General features: G+C 35.9%; 1 protein-coding gene across 1 annotated transcript in view; it reads right to left on the bottom strand.

Annotated features, from left to right (window-relative positions):
- EYS (eyes shut homolog) overlaps positions 1-26829 on the bottom strand; it is a 233477-nt gene that overhangs the window by 63602 nt on the left and 143046 nt on the right. Inside the window, 1 exon segment of the mRNA XM_043438967.1 lies at positions 3330-3523. Within this exon segment, the coding sequence (XP_043294902.1) occupies positions 3330-3523 (194 nt within the window).

Genomic DNA, 26829 nt, shown 5'->3' on the forward strand with positions numbered 1-26829 from the left:
CAAGTTTGGGTGGATACTTTTACTGGATGGATTGAGGCTTTCCCCTGCCATAGTGAACAAGCTAAGGAGGTTGTAAAGATTTTAATCCATGAAATTATCCCCAGGTTTGGGCTGCCACGGAGCCTTCAGAGTGACCATGGCTCCGCCTTTAAAGCTGCTGTAACTCAGGGGCTGTCTAAAGCTCTAGGAATAGAGTATCACTTACACTGTTCCTGGAGACCCCAGTCTTCAGGAAAGGTTGAAAAAGCTAATGACATTATCAAAAGACATCTGCGCAAATTAACTCAAGAAACGCAGGATAACTGGGTTAAAGTCCTACCCATAGCTTTAATAAGGGCTCGAACTGCCCCAAAAAAGGAGGGACTGTCCCCCTTTGAATGTATTTATGGAAGGCCTTTCTTACGCACAGACATTGTTATAGATACTGAAGCCTTGGACTTAACTAATTATGTAAATTAGCTCTCAGCTTTTCAACAGGCATTAACAGAACTCCGGGAGACGACTCCTGACCCAGCCTCTAAATCCAGCAAGCCTCTATTTGAGCCAGGAACTGAGGTCCTCATAAAAACATTGGGATCTGGGGGCCCATCCCTCGAGCCCCTCTGGGAAGGCCCTTACCAGGTCATTCTTTCTTCTCCCACAGCTGTCAAAGTCCCAGGAATTGATTCATGGGTACATCACACTCGAGTTAAGAGGTGGCACCCTGATCAGAACTAAGAGATGTCATTTTATGTCTTTACTTTCTATGCTCTGACTTTGTACTTTTCAGATGGGCCTTATAATCTATGTGAGCCTACTTCTGCTGACTCCAAAGATCCTGAGTCTGCCGTTTGATCCTCAAGACAATGCCTTCCTGTTCTGGGCTCACTCCTGTGCTGCATTCCACAATCGATCTAACTGCTGGGTCTGCGGAGCACTTCCCTCTTCATCAGTGGAAGGCTTCCCGTGGTGGACATCTCCACTTCAAGGAAAAGACTTTCTCCAAGTCTGCGAATACCTTTGACAACAATCACATGTGATGCCTCTTCTTCGTCTGATGACATCTAACAACCCTAGAATGGACTTTGTACCTTAACTATGGACATAACGTGACTTTAATTTTGATTATACACTGTCTCAGTTTAATGACTATTTTGCTGTGCATAAGACAAATAGGTCTAGATCTGATGGTTTTTTACCTGACGTTTATCAAATATGGGATGAGGTTATATGGCTAACTCCTGAAAAAGGACGTCTAATATCTACTGCCCCTATATGCTGGGAACAAACAGAGCCATCCCCCAAAGTTAGCCAAAACTTAATTACAATTATTGGAAACGATTGGGATTTTTGCCTCAGGAAATATGTAATGTAATCATTCCCGTGTTTTCCAACCCCAGTTCAGGATCTCCCTTTGTTTGGCCAGGCACTAATTGGGACTGGATATCCCAGTCATGCTGGCTTGCTCCAAATGGGACTTATTGGATATGTGGCTCTTACCTATGGGCTTGGCTTCCCCATGGCTGGATAGGGAGATGCACCCTGGGTCTAGCCTTTACTCATGGCTTTATATTTTCAGAGCTTCCAGAGAAGCCTGCTAATTTACCCCACCTTAAAACTCGGTGGGCAAGATCTGTATTTCACTGGTATGATTATTTGGCTGCAGTGTTTGTCCCCTCTTTGGAGACTACAGATGTTATGCTATGAGTAGATGCTTTGACTAATTTTACTCAACAGACATTACAAGATTCTCAAAAAGCTATTTCAGCTCTTAATGCTGAACAAGCACAAATTAGGAAGGTGGTTTTACAAAACAGATTGGCTTTAGATATTCTGACAGCTGCCCAAGGAGGAACTTGTGCCATCATTCATACTCAATGCTGCACATATATACCTGATATGAGCACTAATGTTACTCATTTTACTAAACACATGAACAAGATGACTGGGGCCATGGATACTCCTGAAACCTCAATTGCCTCACTTTGGGAGACGTTAACTAGTTCCCCATGATGGAAAACTATCTTAATTACAATAACTCTGATTGTTTTGTTTTTGCTGTTTGCTCCCTGCATCTGTAACTGTGTAACTGGATTTGTTTCTAGTCGCATGAAAGCTTTTAAGTTACAAATGGTTGCTCAAACTCCTGCTATCACTGCAGCTTCTTCCGACTACTATTTGGGGTCCCTGGATCAGACATCCTCACTATGAGTATTAGGAGAATATGTTGCCTCACCAATTTAGGGACAACGCCCCTTGTCAGCTCGGAAGCAGTTATGGAATGAGAACGACGCCCCTTTTCCCTAGGCAACATAATTCTCCTAAAAGAAAAGGGGGCAATGAGAGGGTAACAGGTTGGAAGGCCAGGGGTCTCCAAACGGAGGAAATAGGCTGCAGGTGCCAGACATTTTTCTCTCTCTTAAACGCAAGAGGAAACAAACCAGTGATATATTTTTTTTCTTCTCTATACAAATTTAAAAGGAGGTTTCTCTTAAAATTCTGTGTTGCTATGACACCTGGTTTCACCTGAAGCTAACTATTTTCAAACCTTGAGTGAACCAATACATTTCTTTTTCTTATGGAAATGTTTGTCTTAAGCTATGTTAATGTACCCCAGACTCTGTCTTCAAGTTGGTTCTGCCAAATGGCCTAAACTACTTACTCAGATATTGTTCCCCTAATCTATGTAAACAAAACTATTTGTTTGGTAATCTGCCCTTCTATAAGATTCAAGTCAATCGTTTTATGGCCAGGGATGAATTATCTGGTGCCATTCTAAATTCTAAGACATTCCTTTCTTTCCATTAACAGCCTGTGAGTGACTATATAACTTACAGCTAAAGACTAGGAGGGGGGTACTCTTTCTGCTCCCTTCTGATGCGTATCTCAGAAGCTTTCTCTATCTCCTTTATACTTTAATAAAACTTTATTACAGAAAAGCTCTGAGCGATCCAGCCTTGTCTTTGACCCCGGATTGAATTCATCTCCTTCAGAGGCCAAGAATCCCGGCATCTTATCAGGGATTCCAGATAATCCCAGCAACAACTTTTCACAAATAATGAAGAAAATATTTTTAAATAACTAAAAACGAAAACTTTATGAAAGCACAGTGTTTGTAAGGGAGGATTCTGTCAGAATAATATAAAATGAAATTGACGTGTGTTTTTGAGATTGGGGTTTATATTTAAAATGAGAAAAATGAACATATCCAAGTTAAGTATATTTTCTGATGTTCCTGAGTTTAAAAATTATGATACATTAATTAGAATTTTATTTGTACTCTTCAAACAGTTTAGTAATGTTGAAATATATTTTAAAACCATTTTTTTGTGAGTTAGATTCATATTTACTTTTATAATATCAATGCATTGAGTATCATTCTGACATGGTTTTGTTGAACACTCATTGACATCAGTTCCACAGTTTTGACTGAGGAATCCTTTTGCACATTCCCAGATATATGCTGAGTTTCAATTTTGACTAATTGCTCCTTTCCAACAAAACTGAGAAACACAATATTTCAGTGACTTCTCACAGAATGGACCTTAAAAAATCACACATACATACAGAGATGAAGAAAATATGAACATAGACATGTGGCAAAACTTAACAAAGAAACTCTCTATAGTTCACAAAATCATATTTTTTTTAATTTGGTTTTATTAGTTGGAGGCTAATTACAATTTCGTAGTTGTTTTTGCCATACATTGACATGAATCAGCCACGGATTTACATGTGTTCCTCATCCTGATCCCCCCTCCCACAAAATTGTCTTAAGCAAATTTATCATGATACTATTTATGCCTCATAGAATTCAGGCATTGCAAATAGATGATCCAATAACTTTATCAAGTGTATACAGTTATTGAATCACCAGCAGGATCCTATTTTAGCTCATCTCCATTACCAAAACAGGGCTCTTTGTCTCCAACTCCAATTCCAGCCTCAGGAAACCATTAGCCTGTCTCTCCATATTCAATTTCTGCAACCAGAGAAATAGAATGCTACTATATATTGTCTTTTGTGATTGGTTTCTTTTGCTTAGAATACAGTTTTTAAGGGTTTTTCATGCATATATCAGCTCCAATATTTTTGCCACGTGATGCGAAGAGCCATTCATTAGAAAAGACCCTGATGCTGGGAAAGATTGAGGGCAAGAGAAGAAGGGGATGACGTATCACTGACTCAATGGACATGAGTTTGAGCAAACTGGGAGACAGTCAAGGGCAGGGAAGCCTGGTGTGCTGCAGTTCATGGAATCATAAAGAGAGTAGAGCACACCAGAGTGACTGAACAACAGCAATTTTGTTACTCTTTCTTGTCAGAAAACAATTCAAAATATATTCAATATAATCTTTAGCTTATTCATTCAGAAATTGGCAAACATTTGGGTTGTTTCCACTTTTCAACATTTTTATTGAGATGTAACTGACATATAATATTATATTAGTCTCGGTTGTATAACAGCATAATTCAGTATATGTATATATTGTGAGAGCATCACCACTGTAAGTCTGGTTAACATTCATCACCACACACAGTCACTGCTATTTTTTTTTTTTTTTTCTCTCTTGATGAGAACATTTAAGATCTATTCTCTTAGCAACTAACTTTTATGAGTTACTAATACACTCATGAGTATTTGGGTGGATATATATTTTAGTAGCTCTTGCATAAAATAGATATCTAGCAGTGAAATTGCTGAGGTGTATTGCAATTGTGGCTCAGCTGGTAAAGAATCCACCTGCAGTGTGAGAGACCTGGATTCAAGCCCTGGGTTGGGAAGATCCCCTGGAGAAGGGAAAGGCTACCCACTCCAGTATTCTGGCTTGGGGAATTCCATAGACTGTATAGTCCATGGGGTCACAAAGAGTCAGACACGACAGAGCTACTTTCACTTTCCTTGTAATTTTATATGTAACTTAAAAAAAATTGTCAAATAGTTCTGCAAAGTAGATGTGCCATTTTACCTTAACACCAGCAAAGTACAGAATTCTTATTGCTTCACATTCTTGCCAACATTTAACATTTTCCATTTCCTTACACCTGTTCTAGTGGATGTGAAATAGTATCTCAATTCAATGTGTACTGCCATGAGAATAAAGATTTTGAACATTTTCTCATGATTATTAGTCATTTGTATATATCTTATAATGACATTTCTCTTCATGTATGTAGAACTTTTAAATTGTCCTATGTATTTTCTTATTGAGTAGTGAGTGCTCTTTTAATGTTCTGAGTACAGTTCTGTTATTGTGTATGTGACTTTCAAATATGTTTTTCTTCTCTTGCATTTACTTTTCATGAAAGTGAAAGTGTTAATCTCTCATTCATGTCCCACACTTTGCAACCCCATGGACTGTAGACTGCCTGGATCTTCACTGAATAGGATTTTCCAGGCAAGAATATTGGAGTGGGTTGCCATTCCCTTCTCCAGTGGATCTTCCCTACCCAGGGATCCAGCGATGGTATCCCTCATCACAGGCAGATTCTTTGTCTGAGCCATAGACCCATGTGCCAAGGCTCTAGGTGCATCCATGCAGACCCCACAGACTTTTCATATTCTCAGTTAACAACTTTTGGATATGAAAAATTTTGTCTTAATTAAATCTAAATTATCATTATTTTTTCATTTTATTAAGTTCAACTTGCAACTTTTATTTTATATATCATGATTTTGTTCTTGTATCTAAACACTTTGTCTAACCAATAGTGTAAAGATTTTTTTCTTAGGATTTATCACAATTTTTTATCATTTTAGTGAATAATTTAGAGCTAAATTCCATTTGAATCAATTTTTTTGCATTAAGTTGATATAAGGACATAAGTTGTATATATGAAAAATGTGTTATGTAATATATATCTATAGATATGATGCTTTACATGTTTGTATATAACAGTCCTGAGAATTTTTTTTTTTAAAGACTGTTCTTTCTTTTTGTATTTAATTGCTTTTTTCACTAATGTGAAAAATCAATTGATCATAAACATGAGTTGACTTCTGTCAATATGGAGTTCTCATTCTCTCTCACAAGCCTACGTAAATTTTTGTAGTCAGCAACTTTGTCTCTTCTTTTTTTTTTTTTTTTTCAATCCTGTATAAAATTTTGTATAAGCTAGTCAATTTCTTCAGAAAATCTTGCTAAACTATTGATAGGGATGGCAGTGAATCAATATGCTAAACTGGGAATAATTACCATCTCATCAATATGAAATTCCAATCAATGAATGCACAATATCTCTTCATTTGTTTAGATATTATTTCTTTTCTTTTTCAATGTTATATCATTTGCAGTTAAATTCTTGCATTTATTTAGTTAAATTTATATGCAATCATTTTATCATGTTAATACTATTAGAAAATATAATAATTTTTTTAATTTTTATTTTTGAAATTTTGTTGGTGGTATATCAAAATACAATTAACATTTATATTTTGTCTTGTATCCTTAAAACTTTATAGACATAGTCACTAGTCTGGCAGTTCTTTTCTGCATTTCTTAAGGATTTCTATATATAAGATTATGACATCTGTTAATAAAGGTAGTTGTAATTTTCCCTTTTCAATCTGTAGGATTTTTATATCTTTTTTCTCCCTGTCCAAGCCTGGAACATCCTGTTCAACCTTGACAAGATAGTGAAAGTGGCTATCACTGTCTTGTTCTTGTTCTTCAGGGAAAATCTGCCAGTATCACTTCATTAGGGTGATGCTAACTAGACAATGTTTTCAGATGTTTTTCATCAGATTGAGAGAATTTTGTTCTCTTTCTAAGCTATTTTAGAGTTTTTATAATGAATGTGTGTTGGATTTTATTGACGGTTTTTGCCCTGGTTTTGTGTGGTTTTGTTCTTCATTCTAGTAATGTGGTGCATTACATTTTCACTAGTTTTTAGATGTTAAATCAGTTTTGCATTCTTGAAAAAAAATTTCACTTTATAATTTTTCCACTTTGTAACAAAAGCATGCTTTTTATTTTGTGCTCATATTTTGTTGAGGATTTTCAGTGTATATTCAATAATGATTTTTTGTATTGTGTTTTTGCCTGCCATTTGTATAAGGGTAATATTGCCTCATAACATGTGTTCAAAAGTTTCCCTTTCTCTTCTACTTTTTGTACATTTTGCAAGGATTATGATTAACTACTTGGCAAATTGGCATCAATTTTCTATTACCTCTTGGGACAATTTTAGTAATTTGCATCTTTCCAAATTTGCCCATTTAATTTAAATAGTCTAATTTCTTGGCCTAATGGTGTTGATAGTATTTCCTTATAATACTTTTAATTTTGAATAATAATTATTTATGTCTCCACATTAAATTCTGATTTTGTTAATATTTGTCTTACCTTGTTTATTTCTTGGTCAGTCCAGCTGAAACCACATCAGTTTTGTTTTTCTCAAAAAAAAATTTTTTTTATCATATTTTTCTTATGTTTTAATGATTTTTGCATTCATCTTATTGTTTCATTATTTTGTGTGTTTTAGGTTCAGTTGATCTTCTTTTTCTAGTTATTTAAGGTAGAAACTTGTAATATTGATTTAAGATTTTTTTTTTTTCCTTTTTAACGTAGGGATTTAGAATGATAGATGTCCTTGCAAGCATTATTTTAGCTGCATTTTGTAAATTTTCATGTGCTGTGTATATGTTTATTCAATTTTAGTTTCTTCTTGACTCAGGCTATTTTAGAAATATGTTTTATTTCCAAATATTTGGAGTTTTCTCATAATTTTTTTTTTGACAGTCAATTTCTCTTTTAATTTGATTAGGATTGGAGGGTGTATATCATATGATTTTTTCATTCAGATTTATTGTTACTGGTTTTGTATCCACAATAATTTATATTGTGTATTGTCCACAATCATGTTTATATTGTATAATGTCTATCAACAGCAGAATTGTGTCTGCACACTCGGCACTGGATGCAACATGAGTGAGCACTCCTTAAAGCCTGTGCCTTACGAAAGGCACCTGCCTTCCTCTAGTCCCAACCCTAAGATCATGCAAAAAGAACAAATAATGTAACCATGATAAGGCTCAAGTCTGGCAGTTTGGCTGTAAATTTCATGAAACTGGATAAACTAACACCTGTTTCATTGCAAAGTTGAGAGACCTTCCTTGGATTCCTTTGGCATATTGTTACTAGGCACTTCCTAGTGGTAATAAAAGGTACTTGCAGTACTGGCCTGACATTCCTTGCCATAACTGTTTAATCTTTTATTTTAAAAGCAAAAGTTATTCTTTTATTCCCTGTTGGGTAATGAATGGGTCTTTGGACAATTCATACTTGCTGGGAAGAGGTGAATGGAGAAACATTTGAATTCCTATTAAGAATGGCATAACTGGTCTCCAGAAGTTTTCGAGTGAAATTTAAAAAAATTAAAAACTTCAAGTTCTTAACTTTGTCAACCAGACAATTTGTAACCCAAGGCCAACAAGTATATAACATGTTCATTGAAAAAAAACCTTTGTATAAAATCTGTTAATTATTATGTGAACAAGAGTATCAAGAAACAGTTACAAAGAGTTGTTATTTAGCAACAGTATACAACCAAAAGGAAAAAAAAAAAAAAAAAAACCAAAGCAAAAACTCACTTAGAAAATATGATATCAATTAATTGATAATTGATTTGAAGCTTGAGTTCTGTGTTCAGTTCTGAAATATAAAGGTATAAAGGCAGCATAAAATGCTGAATGGCCACACCATTGACATTATTATAATAAAATAAATCAATTTCTAATTTCAGGGCACTAGTACTTGAGTAATTATTTTGATTGCAAGAACAAGAATGAATATAAATTCCTCAGCATTGTAATGTATAGACATATTATCCTATTAATAATTATAAGGAATGACAGATGATAATATTTAAGACATCAATTTTAATTAATAACATGGTAAGAGTATGTTTGAGTGATACTACCTCATATGTGTGTATTTTAGAAAATCTTTAAGACAAACTTGGAATTTACAAAAGGTCATTATTATCCAGTTTTATAATTGAATTTTAACTTAAAAAAGAAAAACATTTTACTAGATGTTAAGCAACTTACAACATGTCACACAGTTGCTTAGTTAATGGTGGACAAGTAATACAAATGCATGCATTCTCCCTAACCCTATTATACTTAACTGCAACATATGCCTACTAGATTAGTTCTGTAAATACAGATAGCAGGGCATGAAGTCACAGATCCAAAAGGAGCCAGAAGTGTTGAGGAGGGAGTCAACCAGCTTGTCAGCTGAAATCTCACTAAAGACAGTCACGATTTGGGGGACAATATGGTGCAGACAGTAAGTTCAACTGTTATTCCAATGGTTTCCTGTAATTTGAAGCCATCTTCACATGCCATATGTGTTCTAGCCAATGAGATTCCAGTAGAGATTCTATGCATTAAGTTCAGGTCAAAGCTTTTCTATCTCTCACCTTTCTTTCATGGACCACTTGGAAGCTATGTGTGCCAGTTGGTGGACCTAAAATGCTTCAGGAGATTGAATCCCTGAGTCTCTACTTGGAAAGATTTACCAAGAGATGGGAATATCAGACCATCTTACCTGCCTCTTAAGAAACCTGTATGTAGGTCAGGAAGCAACAGTTAGAACTGGACATGGAACAGACTGGTTCCAAACAGGAAAATGAGTATTTTAAGGCTGTATATTGTCTCCCTGCTTATTTAACTTATATGCAAAGTACATCATGAGAAATGTTGGGCTGGAGGAAGCACAAGATGGAATCAAGATTGCCAGAAGAAATATCAATAACCTCAGATATGCAGATGACAGCACACTTATGGGAGAAAGTGAAGAGTTGAAGGGCCTCTTGATGAAAGTGAAAGAGGAGAATGAAAAAGTTGACTTAAAGTTCAACATTCAGAAAACTAAGATCATGGCATCTGGTCCCATCACTTCATGGGAAATAGATGGGGAAACAGTGGAAAGAGTGGCGTACTTTATTTATTTATTTATTTGGCTCCAAAATCACTGCAGATGGTGACTGTAGCCATGAAATTAAAAGATGCTTACTCCTTGGAAGGAAAGTTATGACCAACCTAGACAGCATATTAGAAAGCAGAGACATCGCTTTGCCAACATAGGTCCATATAGTGAAGGCTATGGTTTTTCCAGTAGTCATGTATGGATGTGAGAGTTGGACTATATAGAAAGCTGAGAGCCAAAGAATTGATGCTCTTGAAATGTGGTGTTGGAGAAGACTCCTGAGAGTCCCTTGGACTGCAAGGAGACCCAACCAGTTCATGCTAAAGGAGATCAGTCCTGAATGTTCATTGGAGGGACTGATGCTGAAACTGAAACTCCAATAGTTTGGCTACCTGATGTGAAGAACTGACTCATTGGAAAAGACCCTGATACTGGGAAGGATTGAAGACAGGAGGAGAAGGGAACGACAGAGGATGAGATGGTTGGATGACATCACCGACTCAATGAACATGAGTTTGGGTAAATTCTGGGAGTTGGTGATGGACAGGAAGGCCTGGCATGCTGCAGTCCATGGGGTTGCAAAGGGTCAGACACAACTGAGTGACTGAACTGAACAGAACTGAACCCTGCAGAGGTATCAGACAATGTCCAAAGACTTTTGCGTGAGGACCACATTGTTAAGGTGTATTTGTTGAAAGACATAACCCATTCTAAGATTACAATTATAGAATATTTTATCAAAATTGAGGTTTTTCCATAGCAGGAATTTAAAACTTGTAGTATTGGCTTACTGAGTGGTGAGCAGTGAGGAAATGTGAAAGAATGAGAAGATTAGGATACACGTTATCAAGTATTACCCAAAGTACCTTGAGAGGACTTGAAATACATACTTATTCAACTGCTATAGCAGAACAGGTTGGAAAACATAGAGTTAGGAGAATGTTTCAGTTACTATTATTGCTTTTGGTAAGATGGTAAATACACAAAGATATATACTATAGATTGTCTGCACATAAATAAAATAATAGATATACTGAAAACATTGGGGCCACTATTAAGAAGAAAAATAAACTATGACTATTTGGGGGCATGTATTGCTAAAGCTTAGAATAGTTGGGTTCTCTTTCTGTTTATTCAATTCACTGAAGTGTTTTCATGAGTTTCCATGTGAAAATAAACCCCTTTATATCAAAATATATAAATATTTATATCAAATATAATATCAAAAATATTATATCAAAAATATTATATCAAATATAATATCAAAAAATATCAAAATATATAACAGGCATTGAAAAAGCCTGTTCAATGTAAAAAGCATTACTGGAGGGTAGATGCAAAATCAGGTGATGTATATTTTCATTTTCGACTGATTAAAATACACATATAACCATGCACATATAACACACATAACCCAAATAATTTAAACTAGGATATTAAGCAGAAATCCTATTAAACTAATCTAAAGTATATTTTATTTAATGCCAATGATAAGGGGTTTCTAAGAACAAACTAGTTTCTGCTATTCTAATATGGTGCATACATCCAAAAAATCACAGTGCATTGAAGATAATTTTATACTGCAGTGCTTTATTATTATTTCAGTAAGTTTTTTTGGTCAATCCTCTAATGAAGTGCCAAAAACTTCTAAAACAATTCTGTAGAAAAGAAAGCACGGCATTTGGTTGAATATTTCATTCACATGAATTCATTTTAGTCTACTTTCATGTAAGAATAAAGTTATTCTACTCTAAGGATAGGCAACACAAAGACATCACCAAATAGGAGAATAATTTCCCTTTCATTCTTATGGGAAGAAAAAGAAATGATTGCTAGGAGCTCTGCTTAAGAACAAAAAAAGTGAAATAAACAATAAACAAGAGAACTGAAGAAAGACAGCTAACTTGGTGACTAATGTTTGATTACAGCTTTAAAACTTTGTCACCATGAAGTATTGCTTCAAAATAAGAAAGAATATTTGAGACAAGCATTTAATATTCATCCACGTTAAAAGTCATTGTATGGAAAGATGATATTTAAGTGTTTCAGGTAAATGGTAAATATATTTAAATTATTCACTTTATATGTGTTTTTAAAATAACATTTAAATACTCTTTTTCTCATGTTATTAATTCAGTTTCAACCATGTATGGCATGACATTTTAAGAGCTATTGACTTTGTTAAATTCCTGAAATGTGGCTCTCATTACACTGAACTTCTCCTCAAATCCCCACAAAGGATTGAACCCACAACAATGAGTTGAATCCTTAATATTTTTCCTTTATAACAAGTGTCTGTATTCTTTGCTCTAAACATCCAGAAAGCAATTATTTTAGACTTGCAGGGCTATGGAATCTCTTGAACCACACAGTACTACTGTTTCATGGAAAAAGCTGTTGAACTATATGTAAATGCATGAGAATGGTTGTGTTCTTTGCTTGAATTTCTTTGATAAAAGCAGACAGCTTTCTAAATACACTTTATTAGTTATTATTATACAAATCCTGTCATTATGCTCATTTATTATAGACTAAATGTTTATGCCCCCAACAGTCAAATTTATATACTGATATGTGAAGTCGTGGGGCTTAGAAAGCACCACTATGAACAAAGCTAGTGCAGGTGATGGAATTCCAGTTGAGCTATTTCAAATCCTGAAAGATGATGCTGGGAAACTGCTGCACTCAATATGCCAGCAAATTTGGAAAACTCAGCAGTGGCCACAGGACTGGGAAAGGTCAGTTTTCATTCCAATCCCAAAGAAAGGTAATGCCAAAAATTGCCCAAACTACCACATAATTGCACTCATCTCACATGCTAGTAAAGAAACGCTCAATATTCTCCAAGCCAGGAATCAGCAATACATGAGCCATGAACTTCCAGGTGTTCAAGCTCGTTTTAGAAAAAGGAGAGGAACCAGAGGTCAAAGTTCCAACATCCACTGGATCATTGAAAAAGCAAGAAAGTTCCAGAATAGCATCTATTTCTGCTTTATTGACTATGCCAAAGCCTTGGAATCTGTGGATCACAGTAACCTGTGGAAAATTCTGAAAGAGATGGGCATACCAGACCACCTGACCTGCCTCTTGAGAAACCCATATGCAGGTCAGGAAGCAACAGTTAGAACTGGACATGGAACAATAGACTGGTTCCAAATAGGAAAAGGAGTGCTTCAAGGCTGTATATTGTCACCCTGCTTATTTAACTTATATGCAGAGTACATCATGAGAAATGCTGGGCTGGAAGAAGCACAAGCTGGAATCAAGATTGCAGGGAGAAATATCAATAACCTCAGATATGCAGATGACACCACCCTTATGGCAGAAAGTGAAGAGGAACTAAAACGCCTCTTGATGAAAGTCAAAGAGGAGACTGAAAAAGTTGACTTAAAGCTCAACATTCAGAAAACTAAGTTCATGGCATCTGGTTCCCATCACTTCATGGGAAATAGATGGGGAAACAGTGGAAGCAGTGTCAGACTTTATTTTGGGGGGCTCCAAAATCACAGCAGATGGTGATTGCAGCCATGAAATTAAAAGATGCTTACTCCTTGGAAGGGAAGTTATGACCAACCTAGACAGCATACTAGAAAGCAGAGACATTACTTTGCCAACAAAGGTCCATCTATCCAAGGCTATGATTTTCCAGCAGTCATGTATGGATGTGAGAGTTGGACTGTAAAGAAAGTTGAGTGCCAAAAAATTGATGCTTTTGAACTGTGGTGTTGGAGAAGACTCTTGAGAGTCCCTTGGACTGCAAGCAGATCCAACCAGTCCATCCTAAAGGAGATCAGTCCTGGGTGTTCATTGAAATAACTGATGCTGAAGCTGAAACTCCAATACTTTCGCCACCTCATGCGAAGAGTTGACTCACTGGAAAAGACCCTGATGCTGGGAGGGATTGGGGGCAGGAGGAGAAGGGGATGACAGAGGATGAGATGCCTGGATGGCATCAACGACTCAATGGACATGAGTTTGAGTAAACTCTGGGAGTTGGTGATGGACAGGGAGGCCTGGCATGCTGCGATTCATAGGGTCGAAAATAGTCAGACATGACTGAGCGACTGAACTCAACTGAACTGAATCCTATCCTACTTGCTTCCCAGGTGGTACAGTGATAAAGAATCCATCTGCCAATGCACGACACTCAGGAGATATGAATTTGATCCCAGGGTAGGGAAGATGCCCTAGAGAAAGAAATGTCAACCCATGGACAGAGGAGCCTGCTTGGTCTAGTCCATATAGGATTACAAACAGAACTGAGCATACACACACAATCCTACGCTAATATGATGCTATTAGGAGGTAGGGCCTTGGGACGTAATTTGGATTAGATGTGCTCTTGAGAATGGAGCCCTCACGAGTAGGGTTAGTGATTTATAAAATTCCTGAGAGCATTTTCTTCCTCTTTCTGCTCCCCACCATGTGAGGATATCAAGAAAATTTGGTATTCTGCAAACTGGAAGAGGACCTTCATGAGAACCCGACCATGTCCATACACTGATCTTGGACTTTCAGTCTCCAGAACTGTGAGAAATAAGTTTCTGTCATTTTTAACTACTCAGTCTATGATATTTTTGTTAGAGCAGCCTGAACTGACTGAGGCATCCATTATTGGTGAGGTAACTGAGGCACAGGGAGGGCAGTTCAATGCATACATCTATTGCTGTGTCATTCATCAGAAAGTGAGCAGTGTCTGCAAGAAGCATAAAGTGCAAGGCTGAATTAGAGAAGAACACAAAGATACAAGAGTCATGCCGAGATCAAAATAAGTCACACAGGAACAAAGGGATGAGTGCTAAGTCACTGCAGTCGTGTCTGCCTCTTTGCTACCCTGTGAGCTGTGCCCCACCAGACTCTGTTCATGGGAATTCTCTAGGCAAGAATATTGGAGTAGGTTGCCATTCCCTTCTCCAGGGTAGCTTCCCAAGCCAAGGATCAAACCGGCATTTCTGATATCTGCTGAATTGGCAGACAGATTCTTACCACTAGTGCCACCTGGGAAGACCTTAAAATAAATTGTCTTCCAATTGTCAACTTTGAAGTAGCAGGAAATATAAATTAGGCTGGTGTCTAAAATCCTGTGTTAGTGTGTGTGGAGGGTGTTGTTGTTGTTGAGTCTCCATGTCTTGTTTGACTTGTTTGTGACCACATGGACTATTGTCCACCTCTGTCCATGGAATTTTTCAGCAAGAATATTGGAGTGGGTTGCAATTTCCTTCTCCAGGGGATCTTCCTGAACCTTAAAGGTTCAAATAGGAATCTGCTTAATCTCGGAAACCACCTCAACATTCAAATCTCAGATAAACTTACACGTTTCTTAAAGAAACTGAGAAAACAGAGAAGTGAAATTACAGTTGTGAAAAGTCAGCATTTCAGAAGAAGACTTGAAAAATAGGGTGATTTCTTCACCCTTCTATGGAGCAGAGATATTGCTAGGAGGAGATGCTGCTGCTGCTGCTAAGTCGCTTCAGTCGTGTCCGACTCTGTGCGACCCCAGAGACGACAGCCCACCAGGCTCCACCGGCCCTGGGATTCTCCAGGCAAGAACACTGGAGTGGGCTGCCATTTCTTTCTCCAGCTAGCAGGAGAATGGGATAAAAATATATAACTTATGATTCATAAATCAAAATTAGTTGTTTCACAAAATTAAAGCCAATCTTTGAGTAATTCTTATCAAAAACTGGTGTCTCCTGCATTGGCAATTAAATTCTTTACCACTGAGCTACCTGGGAAGCTGTGTAGAGGGTGTGCATGCACACATGCTGAGTCACTTCAGTTGTGCCAACTCTTTGTGACCCTATAGACCACAACCCGCCAGGCTTCTCTGTCCACAGGATTCTCTAAGCAAGAATATTGGAGTGAGTTGCCAAGCCCTCCTCCAGGGAATCTTCCCAGCCTAGGGATCAAACTTGCTTCTTGGAACCCAAATAATATTCTTTTATTGTTGTCCAGTAACTAAGTCTTGTCTGTATCTTTGCAGGCCCAGTTGTTCAGTTGCACAGTCATGTCCAACTCTCTGTGACCCTTTGGGCTGAAGCATGCCAGGCTTCCCTGCCCTTCACCATCTATTGGAGCTTGCTCAAACTCATGTCCATTGAGTCAGTAGTGCCATCCAGCCATTTTGTCCTCTGTCATCCCCTTCTCCTCCTGCCTTCAATCTTTCCCAGCATCATGGTCTTTTCTAATGAATTAACTCTTTGCATCAGGTAACCAAAGTATTGGAACTTCAACTTCAGCATCTGTCCTTCTGGTGAATATTCAGGATTGGTTATCTTTAGGATTGACTGCTTTCATCTCCTTGCTCAAACTAGTGTTCAGTGAATTGATGATGCCATCCATCTCATCCTCTGTTACCCCCTTCTTCCCCTGCCTTCAATCTTTCCAAGCATCTGGGTTTAGGTGTGCATTGAAAAGAAGAACATAGTTAAAATGTTCTAGTGTGCAGTTTTAGGTTTGGATGCAAGAGGCTAAGTACTATCCATCAGCCAAAGTTTTTATTTAATATGTGCACGTTTTTCTAGTAGAGAAACTGTATTTCTAGTTAGAGAACTACTTTTGAGCAGCAACGAGTTGACATTAACAAAAAGAAAAGAAAAAACAATTTGCCATTTATTCTAAAACTGTCAACCTCAAGCTCCCAATTAGTGGATCTTCAATTAGATAGGAGAGTAAAGCCTCTACATATCTATTTTCACTTTCCTATTTAATCAAAGCCTTAAATATTCAAACAGGGATCTGCTTAATCTCTGAAAGCACCTCAATATGCAAATCCCAGACAAACTTGCATGTTTCTCAAAGAAACTGAGAAAAGAGAGAAATGAAATCACAGTTGTGAAAAGTCAGTATTTCAGAAGAAGACTTGAAAAACAGGGTATTTCTTCACCTTTCTATGGAGCAGATATACTGCTAGAAGGAGAATAGAATAAAAATCTGCAATTCATGATTCATAAATAAAAATGAGATTTTTTTCTCAAAAATAAAAGTTAAAGTCAATATTTTCATAATTCTTATCAAGTGAGAGAATAGATCTGCTTGAGATTAAGAGCACTGAAATGGTATATGTATATATTTAATTATATGCCTTGAAAGTATAATAAAACAGTTAGCAATTTTATGCTAAGAAAAACTGGAAAAACAATGTACCAAAATTATCACAGGTAAATACAGAATGGATGAATATACTAATATATAAAGTCACTCAGCCATGTCCAAAACTTTGTGACCCCAAGGACTATATAGTTCATCAAATTCTCCAGGCCAGAATACTGAAGTGAGTAGCCATTCCCTTCTCTGGGGATCTTCCCAACACAGGGATTGAACCCAGATCTCCCACATTGCAGGCAGAGCCACAATCTGGCTTTTTACCAGCAGAGCCACCAGGGAAGCAAGTATACTAATAACATAACATAAATATAAAGAAAATAATTAGATAATTATCTAAAAGTTCACATATACTGAATTTTCTGAATTTTTGAACTCTGTCAAAATTGCAAAATTAGATTCATTATGTTGTGGAACAACCACATTCAAAGAAAATTAAGTCCCATGACATTTGACATTTTCTAGTAGCCACTTCAAAAAATATAACAAAATAAATGAAATTAATTTTAATAATACAGTTAATTTATCCCTATAGATCCCAAGTACAATTATTTCAATCATCATCAATATAAGATATTATTAACATTATATTTGACATTTTTTGTACTGAGCTTTGTAGCTAAATTGAGAAATGTGTCTTTTGCACTTATCACCATTAAGTGGCTGGTTGGCTCTGTCTGGATAGCACATTTCTAGAGGACAGAAAAAAATATGAATGTTCCAGTTTCATTTCAGAAAATCATTCTGAAATTGAAGGCAAATAGCTTATGGAGCATCCAGTTCCATGCCTAATGATGAAAGAATTTTGAATTAAATGTGAGAAATTAAACTATATTATTATTGAAAGGTAGTAATAAAACATAACCAAATTAGGTCTATTTAAGATTAAAATTCTGCTTCAATAACTACACTAGAGCCTTGGACTGTGTGGATCACAAAAAATTGTGAAAAATTCTTCAATAAATGGAACTGCCAGATCACCTTACCTGTCTTGTGAGAAACCTGTATGCATGTTCAGAAACAACAGTTAGAATTGGATGTGAAAGAATGGACTGGTTCAAAATTGGGGAAGGAGAATCTTAAGGCTGTATATTGTCATCTTGCTTATTTAATACCTGACAAAATACTGAGCTAAATGAAGCACAAGCTGGAATAAAGTTTGCTGGGAGAAATATCAATAACATTATACATGCAAACCCTTATGGCAGAAAGCTAAGAGGAACTAAAGAGTCTCTTGGAGAAGGTGAAAGATGAAAGCAAAACAGCTGGCCTAAAACTCAACATTCAAAAAATTAAGAGAACATGGCATGTGGTCCCATCGGCAAATAGATGAGGAAAAAAAGGAAACAGTGATAGAACTTTTTTTCTTGGGCTCCAAAGTCACTGCTCATGGTAACTGCAGCCAAGAAATTAAAAGATGCTTGCTCCTTCAAAGAAAAGCTACGACCAACCTAGACAGCATATTAAAAAGCAGAGACATCACTTTGCTGACAAAGGTCCGTCTAGTCAAAGTGGTTGTGCTAGTGGTAAAGAACCTGCCTGAAAAAGCAGGAGACATAGGAAACTCAGGTCAGATTCTTGGGTTAGAATGATACCCTGGAGGAGGACATGGTAACCCACTCCAGGATTCTTGTCTAGAGAATCCCGTGTACAGAGGAGACTGGCAGGCTACAGCTCATAGAGTCAAAAGGGTTGGACATGACTGAAAAGACTTAACACATACCACATGGTTTCTCCAGTAGTCATGTATGGATGTGAGAATTAGACACAACAAAGGCTGAGTGCCAAAGAATTGATGCTTCTGAACTGTGGTGTTGGAGAAGACTCTTGAGAGTCCCTTGAATAGCAAGGAGATCCAACCAGTCAATCCTAAAGTAAATCAACCCTGAATATTCATTGGAAGGACTGATGCTGAAGCTGAAGCTCCAATACTTTGACCACCTGATATGAAGTGCTGACTCACTGGAAAAAAAACCCTGATATTGGGAGAGATTGAAGGCAGGAAGAGAAGGGGATGACAGAGGATAAATTGGTTGGATGGCATCACTGATTCAAAGGACATAAGTTTGAGAAAACTCTGGGAGACTGTGAAGGACAGGGACACCTGGTATGCTGCAGTTCATGGGGTTGCAAAGAGTTAGACATGACTGAGTGACTGAATATGATGTCACATCAATAGAATTAGGATCCTGTATATTTAAGGGACAATAAACTTAAATGATTCTAAGAATGGTCATCTCAAAAAATTTGATGAAGTAATTATCTATTCAAACACACTTTATATATATATTTCCACACAGGGACACACAGACACAATTTCTTAACCCCTATCTCCTATCTCATATCTTGTAAAAATAGTCATCTATCCAATCAGTTTGCTTATTTAAATGTGAAAGGTAGAGCAATAAAAAATCTGAAAGGTAAGATTTTTTTTTTTTGCATGATGATGAAAATCATTAAAATTTCTTTAAGAAGAGCATCTATTAATTCAAAGACATTAGAGATTGAAAACTAAGTAAGAGAATGGGACAAAACATTTCTCACACTTATAAGCACCAAATGCTCAGTATATCAGAAACTCCTTCTTATGAATAGAAATATACAAAGTATATATGTATATTCATATATTATGCTTATACTATAAAAACTGTATATATACATTTAAGTATATATATATATATATATATATATATAAAACAACTAAATAATAAAGGAAAAAGGACCAATAGTTTCTTCACAACAATATACCAAATTACCAACTATTATTAGTGAAAAGAAATCTAAACCAGTAACAAAATTCTATTATATATACACTGGAGGGAGTGTTATAAAAATGGGTGACTTGCAGAGTGATGTTTGCTCATAGACTATATATATATGCATATGTTTGTGTGTATGTGTATAGTAGGTATACATGTATACATTGATATGAATATAAGTGTATATATGAATATTATATATATATATATATATATATATATATATATATATTTTTTTTTTTCCTTCGGCTGCACCTAGCTGGCATGTTGGATCTTAGTTCTCCAGTCAGGGATCAAACCTGTGACCCCTGAAGTGGAAGTCGATTCTCAACTGCTGGATCACCAGGGAAGTCCCTATATATTATTATAAGGAAGTGATAAGAAACAGTGCAGGAACATTTGTAACAGAATCATTCATAAGTCTTGAACTATAAATTGTCTAATGATGACCATCCTCATTAGAATAAATATATAATTGTATTATGTTTATACAGTTAAAAAACACAGAGTCATGCATTTATCTAAACTGTCACAAACAATATGAAAAAACAGAAGAGAGAACGTAATGCAAAACCCCATGCATATAAGGATCAAATGAAAGGAAACAAAGCTAAATTATAAAAACTCAGGAGAGTCTTTGTCTTTGGGAGTTGAGGGTGGGGAATAATTAGTAGAACGGTATGAAGACAGTTCCTGGATTGCGGGGAATGTTTTATTTCTTTATCTATGTCCTAGTTATGTGGGATTTTAGATATTTTGTGAGACAGTCTGTGTAACAGTAAACACAATTTAAAAATATGTGCACTGAGAGCATGTACAAAATTAAAAGGGAAATAAATGATTAAGAATAACTTTCATTATGTGTGACAGGAAGGTGTTCTTACTTGTTTCTGGTTTGCTTGTGTCACTGGTAATCAAATGTTAGTCAAGCTAAAAATCACCAGAGGGTTTGTGAAAACTTTGCTGGACCTTGTTTCCAAAGCATGTGATTCAGTGTGCCTGCATTTGGTGTCCAAATTTGGATTTTTTTTTGGTTTCCAATTACTTCCCATGTAATGCTGATTCTGTTGATGCTGGACCACATGTTGTGAAGCACTTGTGTTGCTACTGTCTTTGAAATAGACTTCCCGCCATCCTTAGTCACCTAACTGAATCACCCTTGCGGGGATCTTCCCAATCCAGGGATTGAACCCTGGTCTCCCACATTGGCGGGCAGATTCTTTACTATCTGAGCTACCTGGGAAGCCCTGCATTTATCCAGATCCAACTTAACATGAATTAGGTTTCCCTTGCCCTTTCTATGACCCCTACCTCCTGTGTTCCATAGTACTTTCCTTGGAGATTGATCTATCCATTTTATTTTTTTTATCCATTTTATCTAGGTTTTTAATTTCTCCATTATATAGCAGCATATTTTAGTGTTTATTTTAATCTTGAGAATGATTTTCGCTTTGTCTGTTGAATAAATAAATCTCATTGAGTTCATAATTTTCTTTGTGGCTTAATTTTTTTTCTTTTGGGTTCTTGGGCTTCTTGTCTTCAGTTCTATCTTTTTCAGTCAAATGTATACTCAGATTTCTTAGGACACCCTTCCTCCTCTCCACTTAAAGTGAAAGTGAAAGTGAAGGTAATGTCCAACTATTTGTGACCCCATGGACTGTAGCCTACAACGCTCCTCCCTCCATGGGATTTTCCAGGCAAGAGTACTGGAATGGGTTGCCATTTCCTTCTCCAGAGGATCTTCCCAACCCAGGGATCGAACCTGGGTCTCCCTAATTGTAGGCAGATGCTTTACCACCTGAGCCACCAGGGAAGTCCGTATGTAGTGAATTGATGACACTTGTGCCTAGCAACTTCCTGCCTTACTCAGATGGCGATTGCAAAGGTTTTTTTTTCTATATATAAAATCCTGCCCTGGCTGAGGGCACCATTTCTCTCAGTAAATTGCCAGAAAATTAACAATCCATTGTTTTCCTTTCATTAGCCCTGCAGCAATCATATTTGCATTTTCCGTCTCTCCTTTTCTCATCTAACCTTGCTCTTAAGACTTCTCTTAATATCTTGACTTATATACTTTTTTTTCTTTATTCTAGCTTTTATTGGGCTTCGCTGGGGGCTCAGAAGTAAATAATCTACATGACAATGCAGGATACACGTGTTCAATCACTGGGTTAGGAAGAACTTCTGGAGAAGGAAACGGCAACCCACTCTAGTATTCTTGCCCGGGGAAATCCCATGGACAGAGGAGGGCTAAATCCACGGGGTCTCAAAAGTGTTGGAAGCTACTTATCGACTAAACAACAAAGCTAGCCTTTCCATTATAGCATTTCCACAGAAAGTAACTAATTCTACTGTGTTCTTTATCCTATACTTTCAGAACCAACGCCTTCCTTGCCATGTCCTTTCCCATCTTCTTTCTGGGTCACCAAAACCTGTTTTTAGTATGTATTATTACATAAATGCAGTAATCCTCTTGCACTTGAAAAATATTTTGCTTTCTACGCTTAATGAAAAACCTTTGGTAAAAAAAAAAAATATATATATATATATATATATATAATATATATATATATATAAATATAATGAATCAGTATATAATTACATTTTTAGAAGAGAAACACTAAGGAATATATCTCAGCTTTACAAATACTTTGCAATTTTGTTTCTATCACAGAAGTATTCTGATATTTTGGTATTCAGATGATGTATTATATATTAATTTGGCTGTGTATAGGTAATGGGTCCATCACATTTTTCTGAATATTGCAGAAATAGGTCTTCAGTTCCTCTCACATTTAGAAGCTATTATCAATAAGGGGAAGGGACACTTTTTCTGCCTTTCCAACTTTGAATGCTTATAAACTCCTCTATATTTTCTGCTCAGTTATAATTCATTCCAGGAAGAGAGCCATAAATAAAGCTATCATTTTTTTTTCCTTTGGTTTCTCTATATCTAAGAATGTTTTTCCTAACCCAACAAAAATGAATGGCTAGTGTAATTAAATGTGCATTTCAGTTACAAAGCTCTCTCTGAACAGTTGTCTTGGTCCACTGCAAAGTCTTTAGTTGAATACATTTGTTTGATTAGTAAGATATCTTTTCTTGTTATCTTTTCTTTCAAAAAGGTAGGAAGCCACTCTTTTTTATGACTTATGACTAAAAAGATCACATTAAAAAAAAAAACAAAAATTCAATTACAAACTAATTATGCCCTATATATGTTCTCTATAAGCAGTGAGAACAAGTTACATACATTTTACTAATAAAGTTTTGAAATATGACTTAAAGTTCAAAACTGTGTCCTCCATATTGAAACAATAGCTAAAATTTATTCATATTAAGGAATACCAAAAATCAAGAGAACCATGAGAGTAAGGAGACTGAGTAGGTAATTTAAGTGTTTATGCTTCTATAACTGTTGAGGGTAATATTTGTGCCTTATAACAGAAGATAGCTTCACTACAAGTCTATGCATTTTAGAGGCAGGAACAAAAGTTAGTGTTAAAATCAATTTTGGTTTGCTTTGATTTCTTCTCATGTGGCTTTCCTTCTTCCATAAAAAAAGTTTTTAAAATGAACAGAAGCCAAAATTCTCTTTTATAAAATACTGGTCTTTTGCTTTTTATAAAATGATGGCTTTGATGGATAGGTGTTTGCAGTTCTTGGTTAGGGACTGTACTTTTACTTATTTTTCAGTCTTCACCAAAGTCTATTCATGGATATGGCTGGTCATTCCAGCAACTATTGGAACACTTGAGGCTTTAAGACAGTACAGTTTCCTTTCTGGAATACTGATGGCAGAGATATAAGGTATTTAATAACTATATTTACAAAACCAATTGTGTACAAACTAAAGATTATAATACATAGATTTTTAGATAAATTAAACAGAAGTCCCATTATTATTAATATTATTATTATTACTACTATTTTAACTTTTTCCTCATATTAAGATGCATTGCTGTTTACTTGACTGGTTACTAGATAAAATACAGAAATAACTTTGCATTTAGTGACTCACCTACAGAAGTGGGCTTTCCAGGTGGCACTAGTGGTATAGAACCCACCTGCAAATACAGGGACATGAGAAATGCGAGTCCTGCCCTTGAGTTGGGAAGATTCCCTGGAGTAGAGCATGGCAACCCACCAGTATCCTTGCCTGGACCCCATGGACAGAGAAGTCTGGCGAGCTTCAGTCCATAGGGTTGCAAAGACTTGGTCATGACTCAAATGACTTAACATGCACACACGCATGCATAGAAGTAAGTCTATAGTTAAATAAATTACATTCTTATATTTTTAACATTAAAATGACATGCTAAAAAATGATTGCCCAAATGTGGATCATTGAAGAAGAAAATGGCTACCTGTTCCAGTATTCTTGTCTGAAGAATTCCAAAGACAGAGGAGGCTGGCAGACTACAGTCCTTGGAGTAGCAAAGAGTCGGACACGACTGAACAACTAACACTAACGTGGATCACAGGTGATGTAATGGAATGCCTGTAGACAGAACAGGTCAACTCTTCCATGCTATACTCATGGAGGCATGTTTCAGCGAGAAGACTAGTCTGTTGTCACATCTAGTTTTCATTATTTTTCTTAATTTTTAATGAATCCATCCTAACAGGCATAAGGTGATATCTCACTGTGGTTTTGATTTGGATTCCCCTAATGACTAAAGAAGTTGAGCATCTTTTTCACTCATGTGTTAGTTATTTGCATGTCTTAACTTGGGAATCCCAAGTGGCTCAATGTTAAAAAAATCAACCTGCCAAGAAAAGAGACACAAGACACATAGGTTCGATCTCTAAGTCAGGAAGATACCTTGGATTAGAAAACGTCAACTCACTTCAGTATTCTTGCCTGGAAAATTCCATGGACAGGAAAGCATGGTGGGCTACAGTGCATAGGGTTGCAAAGAGTGGGACATGACTGAATGGCTGAGCACCCATGCATGCATTTTTTTCTTTGGAGAAACATCAGTTCAGGTCCTTTGCTCACTTTTTCACTGGATTATTATTTTTCGACTATGAGCTGTAGAAGCCTCATATATATATATATATATACACACATACATACATACGTATATGTATATGTATATATACATATTCCTTATCAGATACAGTGTCTGCAGATAATCTCTCCCATTCTATAGCTTGCCTTTTCATTTCGTTGATGGTTACCTTTTGTGTGAAGCTTTTTAGTGTATGTAGTTCACTTGTATAGTTTTGCTTTTGTTGTCTCCACTTTTTAAATTGTCCTGTTTCTGTCTCTATCAAAACTGATTTTATGAAAGAATTGCAGGAAACAAGGAAAATATAATAAATAAATTGGAATTTCTTCATCATATATACTTCTGTAATATATATTGTTAAAAACATATGCAAAAATTTGGAGTATATATTATAATGCAACAATTTGTTTCAGGAGTTTAAATACAAATTAATAAGTTCCAAGTCTTTTCTTACTATTTTATATAATTTAATATAAAATCTAATTATTAATTTTTATTATTTATATGCAATGAAAGTTCTACTTGGTGACTGTTTAAATGTTGGTGTTTTAGTTATTATAAATTTTTAATATTAATATAGTCACGTTCATTTCAGTTCAGTTCAGTTGCTCAGTTATGTCTGACTCTTTGTGACCCCACGGACTGCAGCATTCCAGGCTTCCCTGTCCATCACCAACTCCTGGAGCTTGCTGAGACTCAAGTATACCAGTGTTTTCTTCCAGGTTTCATATCTTGAATGTGAATGTCATTTGTGTGTATGTGCTTGTGTTTTTGTTTGTGTGTTAGAAAAAGTGTCTGCCATAGTGATGTCATAATCTTCGGCTCTATTTTAAATTTTGGCCTCTTTTTCCTCTTTAAATGGTGTGGGGATAACCTGTGTTCTGATTATGCCTTTGTAATGGATGTCGACATCTATTAGGTCATGTCAACCCATTTCTCATTGGAGAGCATCACAGCCATCACCTGGCTGACCAATCAAAGTTTGCAATCATCTTACCAAATTTCTCAGTAAAGTCCTTTGGAATATTGATTCAAATTACACTGAAATTATAGATCAAATTGACAATTAAGATAGTCTCCTGGTGCATAAATATGCTATTTCTCTTAATATATTTAGACTGTTTGACTGCTCTAAGATGTAAATATTCTAGCCTGTCTTGTATGTCTAATGTTAGATTTATGTCTAACATTAGATTATGTCTAATGTTAGATCTAATGTATGTCTAATATAGAACATTAATCTAATGTTCTATATTTAATGTCTATATATTTTGTTCATACAGCAAAACATTTCTTTATAAATTGTGTGTTATAACAACACATTTAACAGTGTATAGAATAATACTGACTGATATATAATAAGATTATAGCATCTTCCCTTACTCTTACAGAGTGAACTGCTTTATCCAATTTATATTTTTAGGTTTATTTGTATTCTTCACACAAAATATACCTTCTTGGTTCTTGTGCATTTCTTGTGGTGTTCTGTCCTTTCTTCCTGAGTGTATATCCTGAAAGCCCTTATTAAAGGTGGAATGATCTTTCATTTTTTTTTTTCTTCATTTTTCTGATAATGTCTCACTCCCTCCCTTATTCACTTTTTTTTAAAAGACAGATTTTGAGAGTAAGCAATTCTAAATTAGGAATAATTTTATCTCATCACACTGATAATCTTATTCCACAGTCTTCTAGCTTTCACTCTTACAGTTGAAATGACAGCTGTCATTCAAATTTCTTATGTCTTCTATTTTACTAGTTCTTCTTTCTTTCCTTTACTTTTGGATTTATCTGCTATACTTATTTTGTACTTGAAAAGGCACAAGGATCTGAGTCAAACTTGGATATATCTCAGTTGTGTTATTTATAGTTAACCTTAGATCATTCCTTTCATGGGAACAATATAACAAAACTGCTATTGAACTTTTGTCTATTATGAGGATTATTGCAGACATTTTCACTTATATGTCATATGTATATACATATATATATATATGAGTTATTATACACACCATAAGTGAATTAATTAACTTCAATCAG

The sequence above is a fragment of the Cervus canadensis genome, chromosome 20, assembly GCF_019320065.1.
Source record: "Cervus canadensis isolate Bull #8, Minnesota chromosome 20, ASM1932006v1, whole genome shotgun sequence".
Taxonomy (NCBI): domain Eukaryota; kingdom Metazoa; phylum Chordata; class Mammalia; order Artiodactyla; family Cervidae; genus Cervus; species Cervus canadensis.